Raw genomic sequence first — 25,372 nt, 5'->3', positions numbered from 1 at the left:
AGAGAAGCCATATTTTGTTGGTCATAATTGATTTTGTAAAAGCAATATGAGATTAATAACATTGCAGGGGGTGAATACTTTTAATAGGCCCATTATATAGAATAGTTTTTATTGTTTATCCATTGATAAAACCCAGAAGTGTTCAGTTTTCATAGCTGAGATTGAACTGTAGAGCAAATAAAAAATGTAACATTTTTTTTTTTAATTTTTAAAATTTTACAGTAACTCTACAGTAATGGGTTACTATGAAATACTTTTACTTAAATGTGGTAATTATTAATATATCTACAGGTAAGTTATGAATGATTTGTTTTGGTTTAATTTCTTTATTCAGTTACCGTAATTGTAATCAAAAGAAGAGGAAGTACATTTGATTGGGTCATATCAACAGTGATGGGTGACAAAGTAGCTTCACTTGGAGTCAGTTTCTGCTTCTACAAATAATCTGATTAGATGCTAGCGAAGACTATTGTGCTAAAAGGAGTTAGCCTGTCAGCAAAGCTGTTCAAGCCTAAAATAGCATCTCAATGCTTAACATGTAGCAGCAGCACAGACGTCCCCAAAGCTAATGCTATTGTCAGCGTCTACTGTCCACATTTCTAAACAAGTTCCATGAATGATCAGGAGTTCCTGAAACTCTGCAAAAATGAATGGATAAAGTAGAACTTTGATCCAATCTGATAGTTTAACAGATTTAAAAACAATAAATATCTTTAATTTAATAATTTAGCAGCAGAAAGGATTTTTGAATTGAAAATGTTACTTTTTTTTGTCTGTATGTATTTTTTTTCAATTAAAATTTGATTAATTATAGACCCTGCAATTCAATTAAAATTTTTATTGAGTCTCACCACTTTTTAAAACTATTGATATTTACCAGCTTATGTAGAGAGCAGAGCTAGAGATTGCTGTAAATTTGCTTGTTAATCAGAGCAATTTTTCAAAAGATGCTTTTACTATTAAAAAAAGTAATGACTTTTATCTATTCCGATTTTATTTTTTTAGTTTCACTGGCTAAAGTTGTTTTTTGCTTTTAAATGTTTTAGACTTCCTTTGAGTCAGCTTAAGAACGAACACTGCAGTTTTATTATCGTATTTTTACTTTTGACATAATTTTTTTTTTAAATGAACTATTTAAAATGGTTCTGGTTAGCAAGCTTTTCCTATCAGTTTTTGTCCTTATTTGTTCCAAACTTGTGTTGCAGGGATAAAACACATGATGATGTTTTTTTAAATTGTGTTCTGCAACTGTAATATGTTGGTGCAGACTGTAACAATGTAATATCTGTTGCCAATTCATAGCTTCCTATAATTTTCCTCCATTCTCTGTTGCCTTGTGGAATATTTATTGTTTAACGTCTCAGTTTGTTTTCTAACCAGGTTAACAGTATGGCAGCATGAACCCTTTCCTCCCTTTCACCATGCTGGAGGCTAACTCAGTCTGGCAGTTAGTATGAGACCATTGATTTAAACAGCTCAGCTGTAACTCGACACTCATTTTCACGGTTGAAATTGATTGTTTTCACCAGTGCTGAATGTTATTCAGTATATAAAACTGAGTAATTGTGCTCTGGAGACTATTATTCCTGTTTTCCTTGATGGATTAAATATCTGGGAAGGTGGGGGAAACATTTAAAAACCTAATGAAATTGTTTATTGAAATCCTGTGTGATCCAGTGTTTCTAATGCAGGGAGGAAAAGGTCATGCTTTCTGTGTCCATATCCAAAATCTGCTGTTTGATGCTCTATTTATTTTTATCAAGATTTGTTTACATTAAATAAATGATCTAACTCAGCCGTCCCCAACCTTTTTAGTCGCGTGGACCGGTCAGCCCTTCGCAATTTTGTTGGTGGGGGGGGTGCGCGCGCAGTACTCCGATGCTGTTTTGTTTTGTCTGCTGCAAGTTGGCTCAATTTTGACGCGCAAGACGTAACCGGTAAAATCCGGTTTAGGATTTTCAAAATAAAAGATCCGGAAGTAGTTCATTATTTCTTGCGTGGCCCGGTACCAATTGGTCCGCGGACCGGTACGGGTCTGCGGCCTGTGGTTGGGGACCACTGATCTAACTAATGAAAGGGTTTAATCATTCCATTAGTTTTTTTGTCATATTATTAATAGAATGGATATTGGCAAGTAAATACCCATAAAAGAAAAGCCTGATTAACATTGTCAGCAAGGCTCAAAACTGATTTATTTATTTTTTGTTAGTGTTTTTTTTGTGCTCTGATCTCTGCAAACAATCCTTCCTGTTCAGGATATCAACACACCGCTCATAAAGACGGATAACGTCCAGGAATTTGCTGATGGAGACAACACAGACTTTGAGATGGTGTTTGTCCTCACAGACTTCAGCTCCCCTGACTACTTCTACCTCTACAAACACGAGAACCGCATCGTTGGGCCTCCTGTTGTGCTGCACTGCGCTGCTAAGGAAGAGGTGAGTATTTTATCAACACCAGGGTTATTTTATGCTGGATTTGGATAAGAAGCCGGGAGAATTTGTACTTGATTAGCTTTCATTTTACAGGATCCTACAGTCTGGAAAACTTGATTTTTTTCAACACTTTCCAGGGCTGAATAAGTTTTGAAAAAAAGCAAAGAAATGTTTATATTTCCATATTTTAAGTCCTGCGGTCTATGTTTCTTTTCTTCCTCCTTTTTGTGCTTACTTTTTAACATTTCTTCTTTTTTGTCTTAATTTTTTTGTGTTCTTGCTCCTTTTCTTTACCTGATTCTTCATTTTTTGTTACCTTCAGTCTTTGTTTTTGTCTCTGATATCCGTTCCTTCCTTCCTTCTTTTTCCTGTCTTTCCTTGTCCTTCCTCCTTACCTGTCATCTTATCATCTTGTTTTCTTCATCCTTTCATGTATCTGATCTTTCCTTTCTTTTCCCTTCCATCTTTTTTTCACTCCTTGAGTCATTTCTTTCCTTTCTTCCCTTATCCATCCTTTCTCTATCACAAAGTGTCTGTTTTTCCAGGTTTCATAATTAAAGATTGAAATATCCTCCATAAACTTGTAGGAACATTTACTCTTCAGGAGTCCGAGCTTCAGAAAGTTGAGTGTGAAGTTTTCTTTTTGTTGTTTTTTCCTGATAAAGACTTTAGGGTCGCCATATAACCATTTGATGTCAGAACTGTTAACTCCTGCAGGAATGATTCATGTTCAATGACTGATTTTTAGTCCTCTCTCCGCAGCCGCTCCATTTTTCATGCCGTCCTCTTTACTGCACTGCCATGCTGAACCTGACGCTGTGTTTAACTGGCTTCAGAAACAAGGAGGAAATGGTGAGAATAATTTTGTGTATCAAAAAAGGTTTAGTTGCAGTTTATCATGTGTAGAAACCATAAACTTTGCCTGCTGCTGCCATCAAATCTCTGGCCATAGCAAGTAGTGGTGCACTGATTGCAGCTTTCTGGCTGATCACTGGTCTTTAAAAACATCTGACCTGCTGTTATAATTTTATTAATTTTTCTGTCTGCGAAGTTACTAAGCGACAAAGTTGCTAAGTTCGCAACAATGGGGTGACTAGAGTTAGCCACCAGGTTACACACACACAGGAACCGTGGAGTGGGGGCTTGGCTGATTTTCAGGCCTTTGTGGAGGCAGATAAGATCAGCTTCTCATGTCTCAGCTAATCACCGATCTCCCAAAATTGGGGCTGACTGGCCGGCCAGTTTATCGTTGCTCCCCTAAGTTCCAGTTCTGTGTATGTAGAGTATTAATCAATTTGAATATTTAATTTCCTGATATTAATGTTTATGGTTGCCTTGCAGAAAAGCTTGGTGAATATGGTTCATCACATGGGTGGGACAATCCGGAAAGACTTCAGCGCCAAGGTCACTCATCTTGTTGCTTACTCCACTCATGGAGAGAAATACAGGGTCTGTATTTCTATCATCATGTTTGTGTCCAGCATGTATATGTGTGTATAATAATGTGTGCTCAGTTTGTTGTGGAAAGCACAAAGTAGACATATTTTTCATGAATCCCATCAGGAATCAGATATTTCTGGGTTAGTTTGCTGTAGTTAAAAAAATGTTTATGGAAATATGAAATGGTACTTAGAGCTCACCACCAAGATGGAAGAATGTGGAAAATCTTTAAAACTCTGTCCTTTACACATCCAAATCTGAGAGCCTCCTGCCCCCCAAGAATTCTGAACTAGAGATTTAGAATTTTTGTTCTTTCTGTTCAGACTTGACAAATGGGAACTTTTAAAAAAGTAACCCACAGCAGTGTAGTTGCCTTAGCTTCCTTAAAAATATTTCAAGACTTTCCAGGACTTTAGAGTAATGGTCTTTAAGTCTGTTTTTTCCTTCAGTATATTTGACACTTTCTTGACATCACCAGACTTTTATTTTGATCGGTACTTCTTCTTTATACGGTGCTGTTGTTAGATATCAGTCATTACATAGGTATCAATGCATCATATATAGTTTTTCACCTGCAGTAGTACTAATGGTAGTTGGTAACGTTTTCTGAAGATAAATTAACCATCATTTATCTCCAGAAATGGTTTTTATTCTTCTTTCTGTTTTGCACCTGGAGGAGAAAGTTGTTGTGCTTATGGTGCATGAAACAGAACCAGAAGCCGTTATAATGAGCTACACCAGTAGCTTATGGTTTTTTTTCTTCTCTATATTGTCTCAGCTAGCGGTGTGTATGGGAACTCCCATTTTTTCTCCATCTTGGATACAGAAGGCATGGGAAAAAAGAGACCATGTGTGAGTAAAACATTCTTTAACACCACTAGCCTGGGAAAAACCAGTAACTTGTCCTACACTATCTGCTTTTTCTGGGCTCTTGGCTGTTGACAAACAATTGCTTCCTGGAGCCGAGGACTCCGTGGAACTTTTAAATTTTACCCGCTTGCTAATGTTTGCCTGTGATATATGTAATGTGTCAGTTCAATGTTATGAAGCTTACCGGAAATGTCCTGCGCTGTAAACATCCATTCTTCACTGTGAAGAGGGAAGTGCTGATCTGAGCAAGGTGCTTGTTAATGTTAGTTCAGTATTTGGATGAGTGACAAACATGGACTGAACATCTTCGTTCTCTTCCTTTGCTGCCATTGCTAAAACTATAGGCAGACTACAATTTTAAAACAGGAAAGAAAATCAACATCATTGTCACAACTTGTCCTTCTGTTTGCTGATTAGTCTGGTCAAAAAAATCTACAGGAGACAATCCAAGTAAAGAGGAGAATGCCCAGACTGTGCTGGAAGCGAGAATTTTTTTGTTGAGCAGAGTTGCACAGGAAGGCAATGGCCAGTATCGAAATAAACCTAAACATCCTGAAAGCAGATGAAAAGACTACCATATGAAGTACGGTAGTCTTCATATGGTAGACTACCAGTTTACTCTGGTGTGTAAACCGGTTTACACACCAGAGTAAACCGGTTTCTTTTGCGCTTAACACCACAATATAAAGTAGACATGCACCTTTATGAAAATTTGGGCCTAAAGAGGACATTAATAATTATATAATGGCCACTAATTGATTTTTACTGATATTATACTTCCATACTCTTTTGTCACCTTGCAAAAAACAACCACACAATGCTGATTTCCCCAATTCTTCTCTGCTTCAGTTAAACACCCTACAATCTTTTGCTCTATCACTGTCAAATGACCAAACAAATATCACGTGACTAACTCCCCCATCCAGAAACAATCAACAAAATAGTAATATCAGTTGTTATTATTGAGTTTTATTTATCAGACTGACATCATTGTTGTAAATATTGACTATCTGCCAGTACCGTCGTTAGTGCACATATATTGCTCGCTAATTTAAAACAGCATATGATTAAAATAAACATAAATGCTGAAAATGTATTTCACAGACATTCCTGAGCAATCTTGTTTCTCTCATTCTTCTTCATTAAGTCATTTTCATGCCAATGATGAGGAGTTCCGAACAGAGTTCAAAGTCCCTCCCTTCCAGAACTGCATCCTCAGTTTTTTGGGTTTCTCAGAGGAAGAGAAGTTCAACATGGAAGAGAGAACTCTTAAACATGGTTAGTAATTTAATTCATATGGAGGTGTTTTTTTTTTTTCCTGTAAATTTTACTTTCTTACATTTAGCAAAGTTGTACTTTAAATTTATTTATTTTATTTAATTTTTTAATGGGTTAATCAAACAATATAGTATGTCACCAAAGATATTATTTAAGTAATTTCTCAGATTAAGTACTTTGTGCTACTGGATAAAGTAAAAATCATCTCAGAAACAACTTCTGGTTTGAAAAATGTTTTAGGGAATGATTTTTTTTTTTTTGCCACCTGGTATCACATGACATTATGGTTTACTCAAGAACTACAGAGTTGTGTGTTTCTGACGATGAAGTCAGCATAACCAGTTCTCATTACACACATGATATCTTTACCATAAAGTCTAAAGTAGGATATTGTAGAAGCTGACTTTCATACTATCTACAGCAGGGGTGTCCAAATTTTTTGCAAAGAGGGCCAGATTTGATCAAGTGAAGATGCCCGGGGGCCAATAGTTTGTTCGGACATTTTTTAACTACAAAAGTTTCACACACCGTTATAAAACAATTTTCATTGTCACAATTATCTTTATTTTTCAAATGACAAAAAACCCCCCAAATATAAGCCACTCAGGCAAATGAGAACAACTCTAAAAACCCAAATTCTGCCTTTCTTTCATATCTGGAGAGTCAGATAACATTGAACAAACTGTATGAAATACCTTAAATTTACATGAGTTTAAAAATATCTTTGCCTCAAGAACATTTTAAACAGGAGTTATAAGTAATGCAAAGTTGTCTGTTATTATTAAATCTTAAAACAAGTGAATTTTGCTCATCATTTACTATATCTTTCAGAAAGTAATAGTTTGTATCACATCTACAGGTTCATAACATCAACAGTAATAACCAAATCTTACTCAAGAGTTTAATAAAATTAAGTGCCATAAATGTTCGATTGGCTCTTCACTGCTGATAGTGACAGACGTTACCGTTCAAAACACTCAGTTTCATGTCCTCAACTCTCAGTGCCACACTGTTACTGCCAGGCAAACATTTTTCTCAAATTCTTGCTTCTTCTCAGGGCAAAATGTTCTCCACCATTTTCATAACACAGTCTTTGATAAATGTATCTTCAGTAAAAGGTTTGCCATGTTTAGCTATTAACATTAACTTCGTAGCTTGCTTTGGTGGTATTTTCTTTTGACTCACAGGCCCGCGTGAAGAATCGCTGTTGTGATGCCAGTGCAGCTTGGAGCTGCTTCACTTTTTCAGCACGGTGACTCCCTGTTAGCTTGTTGTATGTGTTAGCATGTTTAGTCTGGTAGTGTCTCTTTACGTTGAAATCCTTAAACAAGGCAACCGTCTCACAAATTAGACAAGCACAATTGCCCTGATTTTCAGTGAAGAAGTATTATAATTCCCATCTCTCTTGAAAGCGGCGGCCTTCACTGTCAACTTGTTTTCTTTGCAGTGGCCATGGCAGAAATGAGTGGAGAGCGGTTTGCTGCACGGAGGCAGAGACTGACAGTATTAAAGTGGCGCTGCCACCATTTGGTGAAAGGAGGAATTACAGTTTCAAGTTTTATGATTTATTTATTCTGCTTCACGGTGCAGGCGGGCCATAAATAATACATTATAAGACCGAAGCTGCAGGCCGTATGAAATCTGACCGCGGGCCGTGATTGGCCCCCGGGCCGGACTTTGGATATGCCTGATCTACAGTCAAGCAAATGGCAAAATGAGCTGCAAACATGTGAATGATGCAAACTACAAAACACAAAAAATAAAGAACAAATGCAACAGAAAAATGCTGCAAACACAGAAGAAAGTAGCAAAAACGTAAATGCCACAAAACGCTGCAAACTTGCTCCAGAAAACTGAAGTTCTCCAGATTACTAGGGGCAGTCAACATAAATATGCTGCTGTTTGGTTTTCCATTGTCAAGGTGGAACCACATCTGACTGACTTGGTGGATCATTAGTTCATAAAAATGTTCACTTTTGATAAAAACCTGAACTTTTCTGTCTTCCAGAGGTGACTACAGTACCAGTGTGGCTCATAGCACTGGATAGAGTTCAATAGAACCTCCTTAAGTTTTAGAAAACTATATGATAGAGTTACATTATTGGTAAATGTAGTAAAGTGTCACTAGCAGCATCAAATTAAATAACATTTCTACTGATTTGGGAAAAGAAAGCAGTGAAGCTCCTTTCTGAAATTCATCTTATTTTTAATATTGAATATATAAATGTTTTTGTGTCTGCATTCAGTTTCTGAATTAGTTTTAGTTGAGGTTAACATGTTCCTGTAGAAGCTTAAGCATATAGTCAGCATTTAGAAGTTTGATACCTTCAGAGGTTCATCATTTACTCTGATGGATGGATTTCCCTGGCGGTGTGTGTGACAGGTGGCCAATATGCTGAGGTTGGAGATGACCAATGTACACACATGGTGGTGGAGGAGAACTCTGTGAAGGATCTGCCAGTGTCTCCCTCCCAGAAACTCTTTGTTGTCAAACAGGAGGTGAGCTCTTAATATTTCTGTGTATTACTTCAATGGAAAGTCTAATTTAGTAAAAAATTACTACTCAGTCTACTGTAGATTCTCTACAGTAATCAACTGATTGCATAGTTAATTTGACTTTGAAACACACTGCAATGCAACATTTGCAGAAAACATTAATCTATCCATTATCTTACACACTTACCCTGTGGGGACGAGAGGCGTGCTGGTGTCTATCTTCAGCGGTTAGTGGGTGAGAGGCGGGGTCACCCTGGACAGGTCGCCAGTCTATTTCAACTTCTGAAAACAATTTGTTAAATTTATACATGAGATTTTATAATTTTTATGACTTTTCATCTCCACAATTATTAACGAAAATACATAAAGGGGAAAACCAACTGAGGGAGATGAGAGAGAGATACAGGTTCTGTAGGGATGCACCAGCTCACTATTTTCACTTCCGATACCGATATCTGAGGTTTAGTATTGGCCGATGTTGTTGAGAATTTGTTTTGGGTTTAAGCAGGATTTGCTTAAGACTTATTATTTGGGATATTATAATTTAATATAAGAAACTATTTTAGTTGCAGTTGTTTCATAAATCTAGTTAGCATTTGATAGTATCTGGTTCAAAACTGACTATTGTGGACCTTTAACAGAATGGACTCTATATCCCATGATGCTTTAGAACTAGTAGAAGAAGAACTTGAGGTTGGAGGAAGAAGTGTACTTAGGACCGTTGGTTTTCCGAGAAAAGGGCTATGTTAGCTGAATGCCTACACTGTCGTATATTATTATGTATGATTCGTTCATCCCTTTTTTATTCACTAAAGTTTATCTGAATAATCCATCCGACTCCTTTTCGTCTTTGAATTAGTCTAATATACAACAGATGTATTCTCATTCAGAAAACTAGAGCTGAATTGACTTTCTTTTTTTTAAACCCAAACATAAATGTACTGAATTACAAATTTATTTGACAACTCTGCACCAGTACAGTACGCTTAAAAATATCAGATCTGTTTATCTCCAGTCCTTTGCCAAGTCCCTTAAGATTCTATCACATCTTTTTAAAAAAAAAAGCTTTATTAACTTCTTTGCTTCACTACAACCTTATCAGGATCCTGTTGTTAAACCACATTTAGTGCAAACTGTTCATTCTTCCTGTTTGTAATGAGCTGAGTACTGTGGTCTGGTTGTTCATGTCTACATTGTTAATGACCGTTTCTGTGCTGAAGTGGTTCTGGGGAAGCATTCAGATGGACGCTCGAGCTGGAGAGTCCATGTACCTGTATGAAAAGGTGAGTATGTTTAAGTTCTCACACACTTTAATAAACAGTAGAAAAGAACTCGTTGCCACAATATAAATGCATGACCAGATGTAGACTGACAAGTTGCTGATCTGTACTGCTGTGCTGCAGAATGACAGTCCCACAATGAAGAAAGCCGTGTCCCTGCTGTCCCTCACCACCCCCACCTCCAACCGCAAACGCCGGCGTCTCAGGGACACCCTCGCTCAGCTCACCAAGGAAACGGAGATCTCCCCCTTTCCGCCACCACGTAAAAGGCCATCAGCAGAGCACTCCCTGTCTATTGGCTCTCTGCTGGACATCTCCAATACCCCTGAAACCTGCAAGGCATTAGGAGGTGAGAACCACACCAATATGCTCCTTTTCCTCACCCAGAGGAGAACATGAAATAACTCAGACAACTATACGCATTTTGTCACTGTCATAAGAGAATCATACCCACCCCTCTTTATTCCAGAAGACAGATTAGAGGACAGTACTGTGACCAGGGCAAGGATAAGAAGAAGGAAAACCAGAGAAAGGAGGTCTAGGTCAGGCAGGGAAAGAAGGAGAAAAAGGTCCCACCGGAGTGCTGGTCAGCAAACCTCTGAAAATCAGCAGCAAGGAACATGTGCAGGTTAGCTTCTGTTTTCAGGTTCGGTCTGTGATGAGCCAACAGCCATGTGTCACAGTATGTTTAGAGATCGTTATCCAGAAAACATGGATTTTCTGACTTAAATTCCCTGGGTATTTCAGATCCAACCACACTGCTTCCCAGGTTTTCCTTTAAATTTCCATCCATCCATTTTCTTACACCATTCTTTCTTACTCCGGAGGAGTGCTGTTGCCTATCTCCAGCGAACATTTCGGGTGAGAGGCGGGGTCACCCTGGACAGGTCGCCAGTCTGTCGCAGGGAAACAGAGACAGACAGGACAAACAACTATGCACACTCACACTCACACCTAAGGAGAATTTATACAGACCAATTAACCTAACAGTCATGTTTTTAGACTGTGGGAGGAAGCCGGAGTGCCTGGAGAGAACCCACCATGCACATGGAGAACATTCAAACTCCATGCCGAAAGACCCCGGGCCGGGACTCAAACCCAGGACCTTCTTGCTGCAAGGCAACAGTGCTACCAACTGCGCCATTAAATTTCCAACTTCAACAAAGTTCTTGACTGAACCTGTGTTTTTATTAAGTTCAGTTTATTTTTATAGCAACCAATTGGCATCAAATATTGTCATTGGACACTTTACAAAAAAGTCATACAAGTTCAACTACACGTTCATACCAGTTAATCCTGGCTATCAATCAGTATGATGAGCATATGGCAACAGCAGATAATCACTGTCGCTGATTAACAATCCTTCATACACGTAAGCATGTAGTGACGGTAGAGAGGAAAACCTCCCTTTAACAGGAAGAAACCTCCAGCAGAACCAGAACCTGGCTCAATACAAGTGGCCATCTGCCATGGCCAACTGGAGGTTTGAGAAGACAGAGCAAAAACAGATGAACTAATGTAGGATTACTTTTTATGTTAACGATGAGTAAAAAGTTAAAGTTGGAGAGGAGGCACCATTGGTTGATGCAGCATTATCTGAGCCGATGTCCTCCTCCAGGAAGGAATCACAGCCAAACGGAATGCAAGACCAGATATACCTTCTATGGAGAGAAAAATAACTGAGGGAAAACATAACAGTTAACATTTGAAGAAACGGCAAATAATGCAAACTGGAGAGTAGAAGAAGAAGAAGAAAGCAGCCTGAGCCTGTAGAAGCATAACTACAAAGATGACTCAGGATAACGAAAGTTACGAATGTAACTACAATTCTGTGAATCCCGGATGACTGCCAGAGGCGGTGCTTAAAGCACTGAATGATCACTCTTGCGCATGCACAGGTCGAGAATCTTATACCAACATGGTCACGTGTGACTCCCGGTGACACCGGTAAGTCTATATAGTCACTAGACAATGACAGCTCAGTCCCTTAATCTTCTCGCGAAACACGATGATTCCGAGGACCAAGCGCTCTGGCGGTCATCCGGGATTAATAGAACTGTAATTACAGTCATAACTTTTGCTCTATTTCATCCCTCCTGACCGCCAGAGGCGGTGCTTAAAGCACTGGATGACGGATTACCAATAGAGTTCTGAGAAATCACACACAGAAAAGAAACAATCCCAAAAACATGCCCACCTCACTGGGATGATGATGCGCGCTGGGATAAGATCCCCAAAAATGGGTGAAAGGCGGCCAAGTTAACCCTGTGAAACCTAGTAAAGGTATTTGGGGATGACCACGAGGCTGCTGCACATATAGTTTCCAGAGTGACCCCAGTCATAGTGGCCCATGACACAATAATGCTCCTGGTGAAATGGCACCGTGCACCAGCAGGGCGTTGGCGACCCTGTAGAACATACGCTTGTTCCACCACGTTCACAATCCAACGTGCAAGACGCTGTTTAGAAAGGGCCTGCCCCTTGCGGGGTCCTGCGTAGCAAACAGACTATCAGACTGCAGCAGAGACGCTGTGAGTCTGACATATGCTTCCAGTGCCTGAACAGGGCAGAGAGGCTCATCAGGCCCATCTGCATCAAGGCATGCAAGCTGGAGGGGCACAGTGTGGCTCGCAGATGAGGCCACCTTACCCAGAACCAGCTGGGTTCCAACAGCAACAGGACTCGTGAACAGACAACGCATGTACAGTCAGTACAGACCAAAAGTTTGGGCACACCTTTTAATTCAATGAGTTTCCTTTATTTTCATGACTATTGACATTGTAGATTCACAATCATCAAAACTAAGGCATCAAAACTATGAATAACACATGTGGAAATATGCACTAAACAAAAAAGTGTAAAACAACTGAAAATACCCCTTATATTCTAGTTTCTTCAAAGTAGCAACCTTTTGCTGTGATTACTGCTTTGCACACACTCTGCATTTTCTTGATGAGCTTCAAGAGGTAGTCACCTGAAATGGTTTTCACTTCATAGGTGTGCCCTGTCAGGTTAATAAGTGGGATTTCTTGCCTTATAAATAGTCATGAAAATAAAGAAAACCCATTGAATTAGAAAGGTGTGTCCAAACTTTTGGTCTGTACTGTAGTTCACCCAACCGCTACGCCGAAGCCATGGCGAAGAGAAAAGCTGTCTTTTTTGACACACACTCAAGGCTCGCCTCTGCCAACGGTTCAAACAGAGGAGATCGCAGGGCAGCGAGGACAAGAGAGAGGTCCCACACAGGCACGAAAGGGCGTGTGGGAGGGTGCAAACGTCAAGCACCTCTCAGAAACAAGGAAACATCCTTGTTAGGGCCTATCGTTTCTCCACTCACCAGCTGTGACAGAAGGTCCAGCAAGAGATGGCAGCAACAAACTTTCAGAGTGGATGGAGACCGACCTTGAAAAAGCAGTGGAAGGTTGAAGGAAGGTTAAAATAACAGAAACAGGACAGTGTAGTGGGTCGTCATGTCTTGCATGACACCAGCTGCTAGAAACCTTCCACTTATGGGTGGAAGGTTTTTCCAGTCGTGCCAGAGCCCCTTCTAGTCGTGTGGAAGAGGCCCTGGCATTAGTCATTGTATGTCTGATGTCTCCGTCATGGCCCGTAGCGGCCAAACCCAGAGTCGGAAGCGACTTGGATTGGCATGCAGGATCTGACCCCTCAGCTGTGACAGAAGGTCCTTCCTGTGGGGAAGAGGCATTGCAGAGCCCCAACAGAGCCCATGCAGCAGTGGAAACCAGGTTCTTCCTGGCCACCGGGGGGCCACTAGAAGGACCTGATTCCCCTCCTGAAGGACTCTCAGGGGTGTTGGGCCTATCAGGGGAAGCGGTGGAAAAGCGTAGAGCAGCATTCTCGGCCAGTCGTGTGCCAGTGTGTCCTGACCCAGGGGAGTGGCATTGTCTACCAGGGAAACCCAAAGTGGGCAATGTGTTGAGTCTTCGGACGCAAAGAGATCCATAGCTGCTTTTGCGTACCCCTCCCAAATGACCCCCACTACCTCTGGGTGGAGCCTCCACTCCCCCAGGGGTGGGCGTCCCCGAGACAGAACATCGGCCGGAACATTCTGCACCCCTGGAATGTGGGCTGCCCTAAGGTTGGCAAAAAGAGGCAGCCCCTCTTTTTGCCAAGAGCCTTTGGGTCATCCTCAGCAATGTTTTTGACCGTGTTCCTCATTGATGGTTGATATGAAAAACCACTGAAGTATTGTCCAACCTCACCAGGACATTTTGCGCATGTCTGGAAGGAAGTGTTGCAACGACTACTGCACAACCTCCAACTCCAAGGTGTTGATGTGCTGCAGTTTTTCCCGCAGAGACCATGTGCCCCGGGCAATCTGTTGCTGCCACGACGCCCCCCATCCTGTGGTGGATGTGTCGGTAGAGACAACCTCTTGTCGAAACGGCAGTGAGCCAAGTGGAACCCCCTTTGTCATACACACTGCATCTCACCACTGAGCCAGTGATGCGAGGCAATGAGAGGACACCGACACCAGCAGTTTTCTGCGATGGTGCAGTGTACGAGATGGGTCTCGTACACTAGGCATCTGCAGTGGTCGCAGAGACAACAGTCCCAGGGGTATTACTGTAGTGGCAGCAGTCAGCTTGCCCAACAGACAAGATAAGCAATAAAGGGGGGTGCACGGCCGGGCAGAAAGGCGGGCAGCATTTGCTGAATGCCCTCGACACGCTGAGGCGATGGGCGAGCAGTCATAGTGAGGGAGTCCATCGTGATTCCAAGAAACGTGACCTCTTGAGATGGAACTAAGTTGCTCTTCTTCCGGTTCATGAAGACCCAATAGGTCTATGTGATTGAGTAATATGCTTGTGTTTGCAGCCAGTCGCTTGAGCTTCTGTGGGAGCACAGATGAGCCAATCGTCCAAGTAGGGCAGGATCTTCAACCCCTTGGCCTGCAGAGGACACAGGGCCACAGCCATACACCGAGTGAACACACGTGGGGACAGAGAGAGACCGAATGGAAGAACTCTGAACTGAAAATGCTTGTCCTGAAATGCAAAGTGGAGAAACTGCCAATGATGTGGTGCAATCGGGACATGAAAGTATACGTCCCTCAGGTCAACCAAGGTGAACCAGTTGCCTGGGGAGATTGTCTGAAGCACATCCCTGATGCTCAATATGTGGAAAGGGATGGTCTTCAAAAAACATTCAGACCTCTCAGGTCCAAAATTGGGCAGAGTCCACCAGTCTTTTTTGGGACTAAAAAATACTTTGAGTAAAAGCCCCCTGGATCCCGCAGGGGGTTGACGGGCAATATAGCGCCCTTGGCCAGCAAGGCATCTATCTTGTGGCTCAGAGTCTAAGCCTTTACCTGGTCGTGAATCACCGTCATCTCAACTCGACCAGTAACAGGAGGGTGGCGGTGGGACTGTAGCGTGCAACCCCGGTAAGTGTAGACACTACCCATGGATCGGAAACGAAAGCGGTCCAGCAACTGAGCTGGTCCGGGGTAAAGTGTCTCACCGCCATCTCGGTGATGTCATTTCCAAGCCGAGTGAATTGCCTGGGTTGAGAAACGACTTGAGCCCGACCCCTGGATAGATCCCACTGGCCATGGGCAGGCCTTGCAGCAGGCCATGGCTGCCCCACAGAGGGTGTACTCGGGGCTGGATAAGTGGGCGGAAGAGGCACTCCCAGCAGGACGCTGTAATTGTCTGCGATGAAGGCCGGCCAACTGCTGCCTAGTACGAGAAGCCTGGGCTGACCGCTCCAAGGCTGCAATCGCAGCAGAGCCAAACAACTCCCCAGATACCACTGGAAGGCTCATCAGGGTCCTTGTACAGGCTTTGGTTAGAGGAGACTGTGCCAGCCAAACCTGGCAACGTGCCTGGACAAGGGTCGACAGGACACGGCCAATTTCCCTTGACAAAAGAGCAAATGCATGAAGAGATGCATCCGTCAACCCCCGAGTAGGCGCCTCAATCGCAAAGCCCTCCAAAGAGGCTGAGAGACCCAGTAATAAATGCGACAATGAGTTGACAAGTCACTCCAAACGAGACCCTGAGTCATAGGCTCTACAGAGCAGATCATCAGTCACACGACACTGAGGACGAGGACACCTGGCATTAGCTCTCAAAGCCTCATCTGGCGCCACAATGTTTGATGCTATGGCAGGTTTGACAGAAGGCATATGCGCCCATGTTTATCATGGGCGCATATCATGGGCAAGATAAACATGGGCCCTGATGGCAGGGCCGCACCCTGCTATCAGAAGTCTGCCGTGGAAAGGCCTTAGCGTCTGCCCAACAGGCATGAACCTCCTTCACATATTCGGCAGATGGTGGAACCATAAAGGGCAACCTAGTAGTAGGGTGTCGAAAGAAAGCACTGGAGGCTGCAGGTTAGTTCTGTGGAGCATCCAGCTGCAACCGAGCAAGAGCAGTTCTCAAGGCGCCCACTATTGAACCATCTTCTATTAAGCCGGAAGAGATACGCGAACTGGCTGGCGACAGATGCGAGCCAGAGTCAAACTGATCTTGAAAAACAGTGCCAGATGCTGCCAGGGATATGACATTGTCTTCTAAAGGATAGAGTCCTGAACCAATGCTCTGCCCTGGGTTAGGGTCTCCAGTCAGGCCAGCGCCACGCCCGTCCCTAAGGGACTCAAGCAGCGCTTTCATCTCCTCCAGCTCAGAAGTGAGATGGGCCATCTGCCCAGATAGGCCCTCTGAATCCCTGGAGCTCTTCTTGGTCCTCTTCCGCAGAGGCCCTCGGGAGCCATAGGCTTCACAGGCTGGCTGGCACCTTGAAAGTCAGCCAAACGAGCAGTACGCAGTGACAAGGGCAGGACAGAACAATTAGGGCAGGCCGCATCAGTCAAGGCCTTTCTTAGGTGATCTGGCCCCAAACAAGAGGGACACAGATGATGCCCATCCTCCAACTGGAGAGGGGCCAAACAAGCTCTGCAGCACGTCCAGCATCTCACGCTCACAGGACTAGGTCAGGTCGAGCTGAAATCACCACTCTTGATACTTAAGCCGACGAGTGAATAGGCCAGGAAACCCGGTCGAGCAGAAAACGCCACCAGGTGTTCCCCAGCAGCGTAAAAAGCAGCAAGGATCACTACGACCACCGTAGGTACGGAAAAAGTACAAGCCCAGCACGGTTGCAACACTCAATGAGGCAAGCCGAACACGGCTGCACAATGAAAGAAAAAGTAAGCTCGAAAACGGCTGCTATGTACCAAAATATAGGTAAGCCCAACACGGCTGCACAATGCAAACAAAAGCAAGCCCGGAAACAGCTGCTACGTAACAAAATTTAAGCAGCCGAACACGGCTGCACAATGTAACAAAAGCAAGCCTGAAGCGTCTACAATAATAAAATAAAGACAAGTCAGATATGGTGCACAATATAAAGAAAAAGCAATCCCAAAAAAGGCTGCAATACGGCTAAGCAAACAAGCTGGTCGGAATCGGCTAACGCCTTACCACCACAATAGGGAAATCAACGCGGGAAGCGAATGCGTCCCCGCTCCCGCCAATCGAAAGAAAAAACAACTTACCAAACGAAGAACAAAGTTGTATCAAAGAGGAGCTTGAGCAGCCTCTGGAGGGCGAGATGACCCTCGCAGCTCCGACCGTAGTCTCGAGGCTACCAGCGACAAGCAAATCAATGTCTTACCACCTGTTCAACCTGCATGCGAGAAGATGAAAAGGGACTGAGCTGTCATTGTCACGTGACTATATAGACTTACCGGTGTCACCGGGGGTCACACATGACCATGTTAGTATAAGATTCTTGACCTGTGCATGCACAAGAGTGATCATTCAGTTCTTTAAGCACCGCCTCTGGCAGGGAGTAGGGATGAAATAGAACCTCAGCCCTTAGAATGAAGCAGGTATCATTGTGTCACCTTCTCAGTGACATTCAGTTTAAATCAGTTTTAGAAAAAAAAAAAAAAGAACTGATTAATGAAAACTGAATTTACAAACTCACTGATATAACTACATTTTGGATTAGAAATATCTTTTATATGTCCTCATTGGGGAAATTATGAGTTATTGGTGGCAAAGTGACACACATGAAAACATGCAGATTCATACAAAGTATGAAAGGAGACAAATTAGGAATAAAAGGGGTAAATTAGCAAGATAAGAGAAAGATACTGTACAATTATCAAAAATAGCAGGTTATCTTATTGATCAGTATCAAATATATCATGATTTTACTGAGCATTATGTTAGAAGCTGAACCAGTCCTGAAACGATCAACACCAAAGTGATTCTCCTGCATCTCCCTGGCTATATGAACACTTCATCATTCTTTTTATATTACAAGGCTTAAAGCGAAACCTGGAAATTCTGTTAATTAAAAAGGGTTTACAAGACATCTGGAAGTCTGTCCTGTTAAAAATCTATTCTGTCTTCCTCCAGAGAGTTCAAAACCTTCCAAGAGTTCAACTCCAGTGGTTTCCAAGCAGTCAGCCAGGTGGCAGGTCTCCAAGGAGCTCTATCAGACCGAAAGCAACTATGTAGACATCTTAAACACCGTCCTGCAGGTGGGTGTTTTCTGTTAGCAGCTCCAACTCTTCTTTACACACTGGCTACCAGGTGGGGGCGGAGGGTGGAACTCAACAGACAACCCAGTGAAGAAGAACATGACCCTGATCCTTTTTCCTCTGAATCCTTAAGAAAAAACTCTGCTTATGTTTTGTTCATGTTTTTGAGAAATAATTCAACTTCATCTCTGCTTATTTTGTATGATGCAAAGTTTAGTTCTCCCTTCAAATATTATTGTATCCTGCAGTTATTTTTATTCAACCCACATAAATTATTTTTCAGATAATTAGTTTATATTAATATCAGATTAAGATAACCAGAGGTTACTCTACTGGAGATCCCATGTTGGAAGGTTGCAGATTCGTTTCCAGCTTCCTGGAAGCTGGCACTTAATTCCAGGTTGCCTACCAGGAATGTTCAGTTTATTTATTATAAATGAACTCCAACATCAGTTAAACTGAAAGACTTCTAATCAGCCTCGTGTTTCGATCCATTAGTCTGAAAAGGCTTACAAAGCTCAGAGCTCTGCTTTACTAAAGTTAATTTTTATATGTACTATTTATAATAAATGTATCAATTTAACAAGGGGTGATTTGTGTTTATGAAAAAATGCACAATTGAATGAACATTTTACCTCTAATCTTTAAGTCAAGTGCAGACAAAATTCCATAATAGACGTTTTGCTTTTTACTCTGTGAGAGTCTCCTGGCTGTTCACCAATCTTTAAAAAGCCTGATGACTCTGATTTATTTATTGTCTGAAAGGTTGCTAAATATAGTGAATAAGTTGGCAACAGTGGGGTAAACATTATACATGCAGATCTGTCAGTGAGTTTCTCCAGGTTCCCTTAAATGTTAAAATCAGTACAATGATGTGAAACACAGAAGAAGGGGAGTGGGAGCTTTCTCCCAGCTGTAAACATGCTCTTCTCTCTGATAATCTCTGCAGCTTTTCAAGCATCCATTAGAAAAAGAGGGCCAGGTTGGCGGGCCCATCTTGGCCCAGGAGGAAATTAAGACCATCTTTGGTAGCATCCCAGAAATCTACGAGGTTCACACCAGAATAAAGGTAGTTTTTGATTGTCAACCAGATTTTCTGCTTGTATAATTGTTTCCTGGGTGATTGTGGAATTTCTGAATGTTTGATGAAATATCTCTCCAGAATGACCTTGAGGAGCTCCTCACAGACTGGTCAGAAAGCAGAAGTGTTGGAGACATCATTCTCAAATACGTGAGTTTAGATTTTTAACAGTAAGATGAAGTTTTTAACCAAATATTGAAATATTTCTAGTGGTATTTGGTTGTTTATGATACAATAAATCTGTACCAGCAGGTTTTTTTTAATGTCTACTTGTTGATAATTTTTCTTTGCTCAGTCTAAAGAGTTGGTGAAGGCCTATCCCCCATTTGTAAACTTCTTTGAGATGAGCAAAGAGACCATTGTTCGATGTGAAAAACAGAAGGCCCGCTTCCATGCTTTCCTCAAGGTGAGTCTGTTCACTTGGTTTAGTCCTGTTGTGTTCAAGCCCACTAAATGAGAACATGTTTCTGTTGCTTTGAGGACGTTTGTCTTTAAATGCTGCGTGCTTCTGGAGATGAGGGAGCATGCCCTGCTCTCAGTCTTCATGTTCAGATCTGGGTTCCTTGGTTCTCTGCTTGTTTCCCTCTATAATTGAAATAGTTCAGATAAAATAGGAGACTGGCTGGCTGAATCACACAGCCAGCCTTCTCACAGTGAATTTCTTCATTTAAAGTTTTCAATTTCTTCATGAAGGTGACTTACTCTTGTAACAGTTATCCAGGATAATGATACCATTTCCTATTGTCCTGAACTAGTAAGTAACTTGATCCTGTGGTGGCTGGATTAGGCATCAGGTTCAATCTTTTCTGGGAAAAGCTGACTTGATTCCTCTGCTTTCCTCATGTCTTCCTAATTGAAGGTTGATTTAAATACTCTTGTTGAGCAGATCAACCAGGCCAAGCCAGAGTGTGGCAGGCAGACGCTTGCAGAGCTGCTCATCAGACCAGTGCAGAGACTGCCAAGTGTGGCACTCCTCCTCAGTGGTAACACACACACTATAAATATTTCCCTCTGACCTCCATGCTTATCGCTCATTTCTGGATTTATCGCCTTCCGCACCTGCCACCAGCCTGTTCTCTTTGCTGACTTAATGTCTGTTCTTCTGAGCATGCTCTCTGTCGCTGTGATGTTCCATCTCCTCCTGCACGCCTCTCACCAAATTTTCCCTTTTCATTCTAATTGTAGACATAAAGAAACACACATCAGATGACAACCCAGACAAGATAACTCTGGAAAGAGCAATAGAGTCCCTAAAGGAAGTGATGACGTGAGTTGAAACAACTCTGACCTTTTACTTTTTTTGTGTGTGCTAAACGTTTTTCAGCTGTTTCATCTGTTTTTGAAATAATTTAGACCAATAAGATTAGAAGTCATCTGCTGATGATTAGTAGATGACTTATTAGACTTTAAGGTAATAATATACATTTTCCAGGAGCCTATGAGTTGTTTTTTAGTACAAATTTTGTTTCTGTGAAGTTTTGGTCAGATTTTATTTAATAAAACCAATATAAAACTAAAAGAATATATCTCATAAGAAGGATTAAATAAGACTTTCGCCATTATCTAAGTTTGTTTTTATCATTTTATCTGTTTCTCTGCAGATCAATGCTCCATGAGGTTGTGGTTATAAAACGCTGTAAAAAAGCATGATGTCATGACTGCAGGATGCAGTTGTAACATCATGTTTTCTAGATTTATTTTAATGTAATATTTTTATTTTCACCTAAACAAAAGTTACTTGTTATACATTTTATAGCTATTATCAACTTCTACCAGTTTATTTTAATTTTGGAGAGAAAATATGTAATTCCTAGTACCAAAAGTGGTACGAAAAGCAAAGAACATTTAGAAGACGAAGCAGGATTTTTGAAAATCATGTTGGGATATTATACTCTGTAATTTCCAGAGGTGCAGATATGAAAAGTTCCTTCTTTTATTAGAGCTGCAGCTCAGTAGTGTGTCTTTCTGGCAGCCACATCCAAACTGTTCAGATTGGATTGTTAAACTGACCAATCCTCTGAGAGGAAGAAACATCTTGTCATGATTCATACTTCCAAGTTGAAACTCACTTAGTTTTTGGGTTTTTTCCCCGCTTCAGATCTGTAAGCAGACTTTAACTAAAAAGTGTAACGTGTGGTTTATGGTTTACAAATAAAAACCTTTTTCTAAGCTTAAATTATTGTGTAGAAAATGAAATTGTCAGTTCTTTTCTGTTTACAAGGTGTCACAATGTATCCACGACGACACATCCTGCTTTACAGGAACAAAATGTACTGTAAATGTTTTACATTTTCAGTAAACTTGCACAAAGCAGAGATCCCCTGCTTTTTTATTTCACATGGGCATATAACTGGATTCACACATGCAGTCTGGTTTCTAAGCACAAAATGCATTAGTGGAAGTTGTCCCACGAAGAGGGTTCAGAGTTAGATGTCTGTTTCCAGATGTTTTTGCTGCATGGTGGCACCTTTACAAAATGGGAGGATTTCCCATCCGATGTCCAGATTGTATTTGTTGTAGATGATGAAAGATATTCAATTAATTTAATGCAAATTTCTTTATGTTTAAAGGAAATATTGGAATGCAAATCTGTTTAAAATGGAAAGTGATTTGTTTTATCTAGTTTCTGACTGGCATTCTTCTATTTATCCTCTGTCAACTTTGCAGACACATCAATGAGGACAAGAGGAAGACTGAAGGCCAGAAGCAAATCTTTGATGTTGTCTATGAAGTTGATGGATGTCCTGTAAGTTTGTAGATTGCTGCTGCCGGCATGTTTTCTATCATACAGTAATTTAGCCGTCTAGCTGTCCGTTAATCCTCCTATTATGTTCGTTTCTGAGATACAGCAATAATGTTCCTGGGCCAGTTTGACCCGTGGAGTGTTTATTCATGCAGTAGTGTCACAAAAAAAAAAAATTCTCCAAAACATTTTTGCATCTGATTATTAATTCCAATACTAACCATTTCAATCAATATTTGTGCAATGATGTTTTTTTAATTTTTCATAGATAAAGGATCAATGATGATAATTTACTCATTTGAAAAAAACCTACACACACAAAAAAAACAAGAATTATCCTTGAAATTGATCTTTCGTAATTTTTTTATATTACAATTTGAATTTTTTTTCAAGGGGCGATCTTTATAATTGAACTTGAGACACATATACTGTTCTGGATCAAATTAACCCGCTGACAAAAATCAAGGCAGATAAGTCATGCAGAGAGCATTCATGTTTTCCTCCACTTCTGCTGAGTGTCCACTCAGTGTGGGAGGAGTTTGCCCATGGGAACAGAAAAGGTTCCTGTCAAAAGTTGTATGAACACCTGCTTTCTTGCAGTTTCCTAGTGAAATAAAGAGAATAGTGAGAAAGTGGGCTTGTGGGGGTGCACATGTGCATGTATGGGTGTGGTGTGCGTGTATGTGGTGAAATATGGTTCATAGTTTCCAGGAAACATATAGAATTGGACAATTTTTTGACCTTTTTTTACCTTTCAACGTGTTGCCGTTCTGTTCTCAGGCCAACCTGCTGTCGTCCCATCGAAGCCTGGTGCATCGAGTGGAAACCATCGCTCTGGGAGACGAGCCGTGTGACCGCGGCGAACACGTCACACTCTTCCTCTTTAACGACTGTCTGGAGGTGATGACGCATGAATCTGAACTTCATTACCATTAAGTTGTCATATCTGATCAGTGTTTTAGTCCTACTCATCTGTCTGTAAAGAGTTTTAAAGGATTTTTCCTGCTGTTTCTTTCAACATGACACAAAATTAATGAGCAGAAACAAAAATGACAGCTGTAGGATCAAACCAATGAGATGTTTTTATCATTGCGATGAACAAGATTTTTTTTCTCTCTCACTTTGTTTCAGTTGAATATATGCCAGAATGTTGCACTGCTGCGTTTTGTGGAAACCATGTGAATATTTACCAGCCAGTTAGCACCTGGCACCTTGTGATGCTAAAGTAGCCCTCTCCCCCACCCTCAATTAAACCCTAAATCAACTTTTCTTGCATAAAAGCTGAATAAATGGTACCTTTTTATTTATTTCTTTTAACATATTTATTTAAACTGCTGCTCAATGTGCTAATGGCAGAACAACAACTTACTGTTCCAGAAAAACAGTTCGTCATTGGTGGCCATGCTGACTAGCCTTAGCGTTCATAGCAGATTCTGCTTTGGTGATGATAAGTCTGTTTTAGTTCCTAACCTGCAAAGAATCAACCAGAGACACAAATTACTTTTCTCCAGAAGAGGGAAGCTGAGCCAGACACGGAGAACCATGGTCAAACACTGTCTGTGATCAACTCCGTCGGCTCTTTGACCCGACTGCTCTTTTATTAGAAAAAACAAAGAAGGAGGTTGGGCTTTTTCATACAGTCACACAAAGAACCACTTTACTACAGGATGTTCTGGAACCTTCTGTGGACATGCCCTTACAAGGGCACGAGTTAGATAATTTTTCTAACAGGTGAACCTGCTGTACAGCAGCAGAAAGCAAGGGGTCAATGTGAGGGTCATCAGGGTGATTGGTAGCGCTAAGTTCCTCCTCCTGGTTCTGATTGGTTGTCTATTTGCTCAGATAACAGCAGTTGTATTTTTCTGTTTGACCTTTAGTAGCCCGTGTGTATCCAGTCTGTCAGTGTGGTCACAGGAACTGTGTGTTAATTAACACAGGTCAGCAGAAAGGACAAGACGAGTTGAGAGGCTGTGCTGATTCAGGAGTGAGAGACACTTCCTAATCAGCCGGAGCTCTCCATGTTCGTCCTGACAGGCTGTTTCACACAGCCTGCATGTAGACTGGCTGCTCTCACAGTGGGTGGCCTCGCTTCTCCCCTCAATCATTAGCAACTGTTGATTTCATCTCAACCTATAATGTGTTTTGATTTTTGTCCTCCCTGTCTTTGCTCTGGCCACGTAATTAATGTGACAGTAATGACTCGTGTCGTTTACCTCCGTGAAAGGGTCATTGATTTATTAAGTAAACCTCTGCAGCTTTTCACACACTCCTAGCTGCACCACACCCAGAGAGCCAACTTTGAAGTTGGCTCTGTTTTTCTTTCTCTCGCATTGCTGTCTTGTTATGTTTGTTTAACTGCGTGTCTGCAGATTGCCAGGAAGCGTCACAAAGTGATCAATACATTTAAAAGTCCAGTGGGGCAGTCCAGGCCTCCCCCTCCGCTGAAGCACATCGCTCTCATGCCGCTCTCACAGATTCGCAGAGTGCTGGATCTGCATGACACTGAAGGTGACTCACATTAAGCATTAGCCCCTCGTGTGAGCATGCATTAATCCAACTCTAAAGATACAATTAGCCTTAGAAATTGTTTGGTCTGCTAGGCCACTCCAGTAGTTTCCAGGTATGTATTCCATTATAGGTTAAAATCTTGCTTTGTAAGTATTATGTTACAATGTGCTTAAAGATAAGTGTAGCCTATGGTCAAACAACTATCTTTTTCTTTTCAAAGTCTGTATCAGTGTGAATGTCCCTTATTCCTGTTTGTCTCTCCTCCTCCTCAGAATGTGTAAATGCATTCGCCCTGGTGGTCCGGCCCCCCACCGAACAGGAGAACTTGTTGTTCAGCTTCCAGCTGGCCGGAGAGGAAACGGTTAAACGTGACTGGCTGCGTACTCTGTGTCGTCATGTTGCCAACACCATCTGCAGAGCTGATGCGGTGAGATGTCACCCCCACGAAAACACGCCCTCACACATACACACAAATTAAAAGAAGGAAAAACTCAGACACACTGAGACTAGAGTGGAGCTTTACTAACTCATCCTCATCAACTTGTTTTTCCACACTTCAAAGTGAAAAAGTTTTTCTCACAATCAAATTGATGTCATGTTTTTTTCTTTCACTCTAACGTCATACTGGAAGAGACAGTATTTTAGAGCCCGTCTTAATAGTTGTGGAAATGTTCAAGGCCAGCTGCAGATTTCCACAGATTTGGCTCTAGTATTTCACTG

General features: G+C 41.5%; 1 protein-coding gene across 5 annotated transcripts in view; it reads left to right on the top strand.

Annotated features, from left to right (window-relative positions):
* Positions 1-25,372, top strand: part of ect2 (epithelial cell transforming 2) — a 45,530-nt gene that overhangs the window by 7,363 nt on the left and 12,795 nt on the right. For 3 of the 5 annotated variants that reach the window (XM_028027322.1, XM_028027321.1, XM_028027325.1), the window contains 19 exons: positions 2,256-2,438; positions 3,198-3,287; positions 3,777-3,884; positions 4,654-4,727; positions 5,893-6,023; positions 8,407-8,522; positions 9,740-9,802; positions 9,923-10,148; positions 10,269-10,427; positions 18,196-18,320; positions 19,270-19,389; positions 19,483-19,551; positions 19,697-19,807; positions 20,288-20,384; positions 20,587-20,668; positions 22,069-22,147; positions 22,925-23,044; positions 24,514-24,652; positions 24,925-25,079. In XM_028027322.1, coding sequence (XP_027883123.1) covers positions 2,256-2,438; positions 3,198-3,287; positions 3,777-3,884; positions 4,654-4,727; positions 5,893-6,023; positions 8,407-8,522; positions 9,740-9,802; positions 9,923-10,148; positions 10,269-10,427; positions 18,196-18,320; positions 19,270-19,389; positions 19,483-19,551; positions 19,697-19,807; positions 20,288-20,384; positions 20,587-20,668; positions 22,069-22,147; positions 22,925-23,044; positions 24,514-24,652; positions 24,925-25,079 — 2,247 coding nt within the window. The remainder of the gene's footprint in view (positions 1-2,255; positions 2,439-3,197; positions 3,288-3,776; positions 3,885-4,653; positions 4,728-5,892; positions 6,024-8,406; positions 8,523-9,739; positions 9,803-9,922; positions 10,149-10,268; positions 10,428-18,195; positions 18,321-19,269; positions 19,390-19,482; positions 19,552-19,696; positions 19,808-20,287; positions 20,385-20,586; positions 20,669-22,068; positions 22,148-22,924; positions 23,045-24,513; positions 24,653-24,924; positions 25,080-25,372) is intronic. The other 2 variants (XM_028027323.1, XM_028027326.1) reach the window with 1 other exon arrangement.

The sequence above is a fragment of the Xiphophorus couchianus genome, chromosome 9 (genome assembly GCF_001444195.1).
Source record: "Xiphophorus couchianus chromosome 9, X_couchianus-1.0, whole genome shotgun sequence".
NCBI lineage: Eukaryota > Metazoa > Chordata > Actinopteri > Cyprinodontiformes > Poeciliidae > Xiphophorus > Xiphophorus couchianus.
Note: the sequence above shows the minus strand (reverse complement) of the source record. Positions and strands in the feature narration are given on the sequence as shown.